General features: G+C 28.0%; 1 protein-coding gene across 2 annotated transcripts in view; it reads right to left on the minus strand.

Annotated features, from left to right (window-relative positions):
• Positions 1–5377, minus strand: part of LOC142325326 (rho GTPase-activating protein 20-like) — a 551352-nt gene extending 545975 nt beyond the window's left edge. For both annotated transcript variants that reach the window (XM_075366944.1, XM_075366934.1), the window contains exon 1: positions 4981–5377. In XM_075366944.1, coding sequence (XP_075223059.1) covers positions 4981–5220 — 240 coding nt within the window. In that variant the 5' untranslated portion in view covers positions 5221–5377. The remainder of the gene's footprint in view (positions 1–4980) is intronic.
• Between the last annotated feature and the right edge of the window lie 5220 nt (positions 5378–10597).

Raw genomic sequence — 10597 nt, forward strand, 5'->3', positions numbered from 1 at the left:
GAAATCCTGTATACTGGTTACAAATGTTAATTTTGACCTAACGGTGTAAAATATTCAGTTTTTATTATTGGATAAAAACGAAAAAATGAAAAACAAAACGAAAACATCAAAAATGAAAAACAAACAATCATACAGGATGAAGAAAGATAACATGAAGAAATATATCTCAAAAAGCGATAAGAAGATGAATATGAAGACGAAGAAAATGTTAAGAACAAGGAAAAAATAAAAAGATTAAGAGAGGATGATGAATATAAAGAGAGAAGAAATTTTTAAAACTAGAGAACGTATATACTAATTACGATCAGAAGAATTATATCAAATCAAAGAGCGATTGAATGACTGGCAACAAAAACAAATAAACGAAATGATGATCAACTTCGACTAAGGGAGAATATTGTTCGATAATATCACAGGAGAAATGAAGTAAAAGATAAGAATTTTTTGCAATTCATTAAAGATCGGGCTTGTATGCCTAAGTGGTATGTTGTTCTTGTGAGGGTCTATTTTTCATTCACTTTGTAGTTAACTTTAATGTAGAAAAAATTAAACTAGAAAGTGCAAAAATAATACGATTCTAAATTATAATTTTCAATTATTATTAAATAATCACATGTTTCACCAAATCTATTACATATACACATATGAAATGAATATAAAATTACATTTACACATTTTTAAAGTACATAAAATTTTATTTCACTAATAATTTTTTTTATATTTTACTATCATTGAATTATTACTTATTGTAAAACAATTTTTACAATCACAGGTTAATAGTTGTTAAATAAATATATTTAAATTTTAAAAAAATGTTAAAAAAATAAATAAAAAAAAGTTAAAAAAACAAAAGGAGATGAAGTCTGATTCGAACCGATATGCCTTCCCTTTAAGATCCAAATATTTCATTAATTAAAATTTCGATTGCAATCAAAAAGGGAGGTGCATAACTAGATATTACAACAGTGCTAAATCCAAAATTCCAACATCCTACGGCCAATCGTTTTTGAGTTATGCGAGATACATACGTACGTAAAAACTTCACGCCCAAACTAGTCAAAATGAATTCAGGGATGGTCAAAACGGATATTTCCGTTGAAATGTGAAAAGTTTCGCGATCATAATACTTCCTTTACTTCGTACAAGGAAGTAAAAATGCAACGGTTAAAAAAATATTAACATTTATTTAATATTAATAATTAAATACGTACATATCGGTAAATATTCAACGACAAGAAACAGAAATTAGTATGATATTTACTTACTCTCAGGATGTAAAGAAAATTATTGTTTTTAAATTCTTACATACCTTATTTAAACTTACACCCACATACTATTTATTACACAAAATAAAGTAATGCTTTTAAAATACATATAAATATCATACTAAAAGTATTGTAAAGAAAAGATAATCTTTTATTAAATTAACAAAAAGGTAGTATAATATAAAAGGAAAGTGTTAGTGTATGATTAAACGGCAAACCGAACCAAATTTTATAAAAAAAAAAGTTATGGTAATTTCCTTCAATACATTTTCAGTCTACAGTGAAATAGTCTTCAGACACCCTGAAATAGTTGTAATAGAAAAAATAATCAACAAATTTTGATAAGGTTTATCCTTTTAAAAATTTTTATTTATAGTTTTTTTAACTTTTCATTGACAAATATACAACAAAACAGCGGTGAAAAATTTTTATTTGTTTTACACATGGAAAACTACTTCAAAATTATTAGATTGACTTTCAAACTGAACAGAAATTACTTTTCCAAAAGACTCTGGACTGACCACTTTTTTTAATGGAGTTACCAGAAACATATTTGTTTAAGATTTTCATCTTTAAAAGGCGACGAAATTTCTTTGGTATGTAATTTGGTGTATATTCGAAAATATTTTTCTTGTTCTGTACATTTAATACGTTGTTTCCGTCAAATTTCCTGCATTTATATTGTTTATTAGTTCAAAACAAAATTGAAATGTTAGATATCTCCTAAATTGCTTTGGAAGGATATTCCATGTAGTTTGAAAATGTGTCATTTATAACGTTATAATATTTAAATCTGCAGTACAATGGAAGCGAAATTCGATTCATTCATTTCCTCATAAAACGCATAGTACATAAAAAATTTTATGTACTATTTATTTTATCTACATTACATCAGTACATAAAAAACGCATGACCTTAGACCAAAATTTAGCACCAGGATTCACTTAACAGACACACCAGCCATTTTTAGAAAAAATATTCTGAACTGACAAAATCTTGCAAATTCTCTCGTTTTCTAATAGTCTAGAAACTAGAAGTTGTGTTTTTTTATTTATTTCAATCATTTATCAATTATCAGAAGACTGAATTACGAAAAACGTAGTAAGGGTTAAAAACGGCTTTCCAACCGGCCAGAATAAAATCTTTGCTTTTATAACAAGATCGCGTAACTGGGATGCTAAAATTCGGCATAACTCTTTTATCTGACAGGTACTTCGAAAAAAAACTTAAACGACCTCTACACAGTCAAAAAAGCCGGCTGCCAGTTGGTGTAGCGATCAGCATATCGACTTCCCATTCAACTAGTCTAGGTTCGATTGGTATGGCACTTTTTCATCATAAAAAAAATTTCTTAACTTACGCCCATCGAGAGAATAAAAAAAGAAAAAGCTCGTATAACGTGAATGTATATGTACACATGCGAATATTCTTCATCGGGTCGTCATATCTTCCAAGTTCTCGGAAATGCAAATTTTTCTGGAGAACGGTCTCCAAATAAATTTTAGCTTACTTTAGAATGGTTTCAAGTGTATATATATTAATTTACTAAATCTATTTTTAAAAAAACTCAGACTACGCATCTAGCTTGTTTGTAATTATTAGTTTTTACAGAGTGGAGGTATATGAGCGTAAGCATATTTGCCTACGTACAGCATTATTTATTATCTGTAAAAGACATTACATGATTGTGACTGTAAAGAAAATCAACTACCCAAACTGGTATGCTACACGTCGTATATTCTACCTCGGTTTGGGTTTTTTTATTTATTATAATCGATGTTGATACTCATAACTACAGATCGATCTACCTTCCAGATCGAGATAAATAAATTTAAGAATTTACTTGATCATATTATAAATAACGCACACAGCAGAGAATGTAAAACGCAATGTCCTTTGTGGAAGTTATAATTAAATAGTATCACTTTATTGAATAATTTATGAAATTAAAAAAAAAAAAAAAATTTTTTTCTTAAGTACTATATTAAGAATTAAAATCCTTTAACTATAAAAGTGTTACTAAGCGAAGTAAAATAACAAAAGTTTTTTGTTACGTATATAAGCAAACATATGACGGATCTGGGAAAAACAAATTAATCTATAATTAAAATAAAAAGAGTTTTGAACCCGGTACTTATGTCTTAAATATGATTACCGTGATTACCTTGAATTAATTCCGTCATAATATCCTGCAATACTGAAATCTGAAGTAATTTTTTTAAGTATTTTCAAGTTTTTTTCAAATCACGAACTTCAAAACAAAAATCACGTGACAACGGAAATTATAACATAATTATTTATGATTTATTGTGGGTTTTTTTATTGCCTTATTCTAATATTTTCAATTATTATCTAAATAAAGTTTTCAATCAACCCAGAACGATCCACACATCAAAATTTGAATAAAAAAGATTTAAAATCGTGGGAGAATATATTTGATTAAATAATTTTATTTTAGCATTATACTATCTCGATTAAGACAGAATATTTGTAACTTAAACATAATTGCAATATATGTTAACATTTTTTCACACCTACTTTTCGTACGTATTAGGAAACTGTGTTTACTAAATGAGAATTAAGAGATAACACTTCCGGCTTTCTAACACGATTTTATCAACGTAATACTAAAAAATCTTTTGTTTTACGAAAAAAATAACCTCATGTAGATAAGGAAAATATAGATAACAAAAGATACACGTAATCGTATTTAATTACAACAGTATCAAAAGGTATCATGTGCTACAGTTGTTAAAATAAAGTTTTACAATCATAACGTAATTTTTATATATTAAAATAAATGTATTTCCGTAAGATCGTTTTTTTACTACGATGTAAATTTAGAGCTGCAGATCTGTATCTTATTAGAATAAATGAACATGTGATGCGTTACATAACTACTAAAAGTCGTTAAGTTATACTGAAAAATATAATAAATAATAAACATGTAGGCAAAACACTGAAGAAAATAATAAATCATTAGGCTTCACCATATATATTTTTATGCTGGAAAATAACACACTAACCTAGACACGCGATTGAAAAATAAGTGAAATAAAAATTTAATTGCAAGAGGTTATTAATGCAAAACATTCCGTATTAATTTAATTAATAACAGAAGATACTTCATTCTTAATTTCTACATTACCTGTAAAGCACAGTTTCAGAACTAAAACAACACATAACCTATATAGCGAAGATATTTATTTCTTATTAAAAATTTGTAAGATTGTTTCGAACTACACAAATAAAATGTAAAACAAACATAACTGTAGTATCTCGTAGAGAAAATTAAAGTCGGCAATCGTAATGCTATATATTATGTTGGATCTTTGCAAAATAAAGGTAAGAGATTTTACTAATCTATTTTACTTCTGTAGGCGAAAAACTCTTAGGTTAGGAGTTAAACTGACATTAATGTACAAGTTATTTTCTACAGAATAATTTCTGAAAGCATTCCCGTGACCACGCTAACTATATATAAATAAATAACATAAGATCAACACATGACAGTATTTAATAAAAATATGTACGAAAACAATTGTCAATTTAGTATTTTATAATGAAATTTTATATGACAAATGACTGTGAAACGAATAAATAAAACCAGCAAAAATCACTCGGTGTAATGATTTCATAAAATGTAAAGGCTAGAATTTTGTTAACGAAGAAGGACAGTAGGACGATGAGTTAACTAAAATACCGATGTCTATACCTGTTTTAGACCGTCGAGACGTCCCATAGATTTTGAACCCTGCAGGGGTGCTGGATGGTTAGGATGGCGTCGACGGGCTTTGTCCAGTTTTCTCCGGGTTCGACTCTTTTTATCAGCATCTTCAGGATCGCTCTGTACTTCCCTGTAGTCCTCGTGCGAGTTGCGGCTCTTGCCGGGGCGCCGGCGAACAGGTCTCGGGGACCCCACCGTTTGTAGCCGCTGTACCAAACTACCCAACATGTCACAGTCACCACAAGCACATCACAAAACGTATAATGTATAAAAATACTTAATGTCCTAAATAATAAACATATCATACACGTACACAACACAATAATAAGAAAAGGTTAGAATCCACGCGCTGCAATACTACACGAGCAACTCCACTCAACGAACTGACCCAACCAGTTTTCCAGGTCTACTGACGAGAAGAACCTCCGGCAGCGTTCGCCACTCATCCCGACCGCTAACGGAAACAACCGAATGCGTGCTATCACTATCGACGCTACTGACAAGTGAGTCGCGCCTAGTTCTGTACAACCATTACTGACGATTTCAACAGGTGCTTGGACTGTTGAAATTGTCTACCGATAAATAATGTTCACTGAAGAATTTTTTTTTAACTTTTATCAAAATATTTTTCCTCGAAAGAATTCTGTGCTTATTCAAAATAATTTATTTAATTTAAAACATTTAACAAAACTCTTTTACTTAAGTGTGTTAATAAATTTTGATAAAACAATCCTATTTAAGTACATTATAAAATAAATACATTAAATACCATTACATATAATATAAAGCTCCATCTCTGATAGATTTACAAACTACAAAAGTAATTTATTTTTATCAATAATCGGGAACTATTAATAAATAAAGGTGAAACTTAAAATTTACCAAGCAAACAAATTTCTTCACCTATAAATCCAAGATCAACAGTTTTTTGTAATCATAATACGATTTGTTTTAGCTTGCTACATCTCTGGTCATGGAATTTCAAACTAAATTCATTTTCTCATAATGAATTTAGAATATAAAATATAAATTCATTTATACGTCGGCCGTGTATGTAAGATTCCAATGCTTTAAACAAACTACCGATTAAATAAATGAAAGTATGCATAATTAGGATAAATTAGGATTAAAATATTACTGACATAAAATACGCATTGAAGTTGTTTCAGGTCCAAGTAAATGTAAGCGTATAACATATTTAAAATACCTTACTATTTAATTCTTTAATGGGTACTTAAATGAATACGTAAATAAATTTAGATTCTAAATTTATTTATTTTATTCTTAATTAAATACTTAAAATTCATAAAAATACAATTTTCTTGCATAAATATAAAATTATTCAAAAAAGGTAATCTAGCAAAAAAAAGAAAAAAACACAATCTTAACCAGACTCATACCACAACTGCTTAAAATCGTAGTGATGAGTACCAGAATATTATATATTAGAAAAAGTTATCAAATGTATTTCTCTTTTATAAACATGAAAAATTCTATAAATTTGCTATATTAGCTTTAAGACAAGAAGCAAATGATAACAGTAAACAATTTTAAAATTATAATAATGACTGGAACAAAAAAAATGAAGCAATGATCATTGTAATATTACGTCGAATAATTTTCTTTTTTCGAAGAATTATTTATCTTATAGTTATCTTCTGTAGAATTTTTATTTATTTATTTTTTTCACAAACATGCAAGCAAAGCGAGACAGGCTGTTTAGCAGACAAGACACGGACAACGAACGCACTGCGCCCAGCCATATTAAAGTCGTTCTGTGTGCAATACGGTGTCAGGACAGTACCCTCAGACCGGGGAGTTATGGACCCGCATTCCAACAGGATCCTGGCCGGTCCATTCCCTGACAACATAACTCGCTCTTGTCCTTCCAACAACACATAGCGTCCTTTTATAGTCTACTCTGCTCAAACATAAATGTAGTCTGCAAAAATAATATTATTATATATCACTTTTTTTTTAGTCATAAGTCAGTTGAGTGGTTTCGTGTATTTTTCTATTCTTTTCTATTTTGCGTTAATTTTCTAATCTTAATCAACTCTTCCATCATAGATACCTTCAATATAATGTTCATTTTTTCAGGGTATATTAATTAGATCAACATATTTAATGAAAGTAATTTTTATTTTACTTATTAAAGGAATGTAGTATTTAAATATACATATATATATATATATTAATTTAAATGCATAGTATTATATAAGGTGTGGATGTGTGAACTTTTTGAATGTTTCACTCGGTTTTAATTCGCTTAATTAACTTAATAGTTTAATGCTGTACTACTTCGGGATAAAAACAATATAACCGAAAAATAACAATATAGCCACAATATAAATAATGTGCGCGTAACTTGTAAACACGTGTTTACAAGTTACCTGTAGAGTGCACGTTTTTCTTTTTCCACTTTATTTTTTAGATTAGAATAATTTAGTTGTTTTTAAATTATATTTTTACTTTTTCACAACAGTCTACAAGTCGTCACACTTCGGAAATATTTTATATCGAGTCTCTTGCGATATTCCGCAAATGAGTTTCATTTATTGAATCTCAACGATCGAAGTTCATTTCATCAATGTAATTATCCGAGAATTAAAAAATATTATCATATCTGAAATATTTCAGATATCAGAAATACTCTAATTTTTATTTTTTTTAAACTCGTGAACGCCTACTCTAGTGGATTCTAAATACTAAAATTTGTATACAAGATAAAACCGCATCTAGGCAAAAAATAATAATTATGAATAAATAAATAACTAGGAAAAATAAAAGAAATTCTTTTTTATACAATTTTTAGTTTGGTTATTTATGTTTAACATTAATTTACCCGACTAAAAATTAATGATGAAAAACATCTTTTAAAAAGTTTTTGGATTACGGAGATCTATTTTTCAGGCTTCTATTATATTTTTTTTTCTGATATAATTTATATTTAATTCTGATATATAATTTATATTGGGAGAAAGAAGATACATGCACGGATATACATTTGAAATCATTTGGTAAAAGTAATAGTTTATTTATAATGAAATTTGGGTTTAGAATCTCTTGATTTTTGGTTGTTGCATAATTTGTTTTCATTCTGTATTATTCTTAATTACAATAACAGGATTTAACGTTCTATTTTTAATTATTTTTGTGTTTGGAATACGAAGCAAGTTAAACTTTAAGAGAAGATGAATTCTTTGCGTCACCCATACATTCAGAGTAAATTTTCTTATCGGTTAACTTCTCACCTACTCTTTTTCGCCACTCTATTATTTTGCAAATCATAATTGACTTCTTTTTAATTTAGTCATTATTACTCCGTATTATTTTTTTTATTTTCTATTATTGTCGATATTTATTTTCTGTTTTAATTGAATTACCCTACTAATTTTAGAATTAGAATGTATATATGAATAAATTTATTTTTAAACAACACTTAAAAAGCTAGCAAAGTATTGGATAATTTTTCCGGCTACGCCGATTAAGTCATGATTACCATTACAAAATTTAAGCCTCAAAATTCCCAAATGTCGCATAAATGGTTTCTTTTTCAGCGGCTTTCTTACTCAGTGAAAAAAATTTTGGTAAAATTTATTTATAAAGAAGTGATCCCTAACAAAAAAAAATTAATTTAAAAGAAAATTGTTTAATGATATTGAAAAAATAAATATAACTTTTGTGAAAGTAATGTATAAAATTTCTTCTCAGTTTGAATCCGGTATATAACGCAGAATACAAAGTTATTTCAATTTTAATAGTTCTTTAAGTGATGAGAAATACAAAAAAAAAGTTTTTTTAATAATAAAAATTCAGATTTAGAGCAAAAAAAAAAAAAAATATATATATATATATATATGTGTGTGTGTGTGTGTGTGTGTGTGTGTGTGTGTTAAAACAGAATTAAAATATATTTTTTTTAGTGGTGGGGAATAAATTTAGCTTCAGTAAAATTTTCTTTAAATCTAAAATCCCCTTCAACAGAGGCTAAAATAAAAAAAATAAAAGTTTCAAAAAGCTCTTCAGCATTTTAGATCCGGGGTTTGTAATTTTAAAAAATTGTTTTTCAATAGTTCTATATGAAATAAAAATAAAATTTCAAAAAACCTTTGAAAAATATTTAAACCGAAGGAAGATAAAGCAAAAACAACATTAAAAAAAAACTTATATATTTCAATTTTAAGAGGTGGAAGTGTCCATTTTTTGAACAGATTGTTTACAAATAAATTGTGGGTAAAAAATTTACTTCAATTCAATTTTCTCTCAAATGCTTCTTAAGGAAATCGAAACTGGATCTTTCGCGATATTCCCCTATCCTAAGAATTTGAGCCAATGTTGAAGAAAATCGGTTGATCAATCCTGAGATGTAAGACCAAAAACAGTGCAACACACATACGTAAGTACGTATATATGTAAGTACATATATATATATATATATATATATATATATATATATATATATATATGTGTGTGTGTGTGTTTTCTAGATTTAGATGAATTAGTTGGACCATAAAATGTAAAGATTTGCCAAAACCCCGAATCCTCATTTTTAACATGATCACCATACTTTTCCTTTTAATATGCCTTTCTGGCTATATTCACCGGGAAAGTAAAAATGAAAAGTTATAAACACATAACATTTTTTGTGTAAATGTATTGGTATACGTAATTTTTATTTGTCTATATAATTCATGCGTTCTATTTGTACCAATGTAAAAAAATACAGTGTTCTTATTTTTTAATTTCCACAATCATTTTGATTTCCAAAACCTTATTCTAAAAAAAAAATTCAAATTGGTAGAAGGCTACGAGATAAACTGCTATTTGTGCTGTTAAACATAAACTGAAAATATTTTTAATCTTTTTTTGCACCTAATACACGGTCATTGGTTTAAACATTCCAAAAAGGGAGTACTTTTCATTAATTTTCCTTCAGATTTACTTGAAGATAATTTCACTAAGAAATGAAAATGTTAGAATTAAAGGAAACGTTATTGGGCAGTAAAACTCCAATGTCTGAACTTGTCGGATACGTTGTATCTCAAAACCGGAAAGACCAGGAATCGGAAAAAGCAAATAAATAATTATTGTTGCATCTATTTTCTACCCACGTCATTCCGGTGGTTAGAAGCTTTATTGTATACCGAATGAAAGATTTATTAGTCATACGCAATAAATAGGTATCGCGACGATCCATTTACTGCCAAGCCACCTCCAGCTACTAAGAGCTTGACCATCAATTTTATGTATCTCTAACAAAAAATGCATACACGTTATCGTTGTCATAATTATAAAACGAATATTTTCATTATAAATTGCAATAATGTACATCACGTATGAATTCATTATTAATTATACTTTTATAAAAAGACCATTTTCAACGCTGAAAGCAGGTATTTCATTAATTGGAATAATTTAGACTTGTCAACTGTAAAAGAAATATTTTTTAGTTTCGGTGGATGAAAAGGGGATCGTCCGGATAATTTATAGTAGCTTAAAATAACGAATTATTGTTTTCTTATTATAAGAAAGTGGAAGGAATATAACAAGTTATTGTGATGCCCTTCGTGGATGGAGGTTGTGTGGCAAGTGAATAGTCATT

Source organism: Lycorma delicatula, chromosome 1, assembly GCF_047948215.1.
Source record: "Lycorma delicatula isolate Av1 chromosome 1, ASM4794821v1, whole genome shotgun sequence".
NCBI classification, from domain to species: Eukaryota; Metazoa; Arthropoda; class Insecta; order Hemiptera; family Fulgoridae; genus Lycorma; species Lycorma delicatula.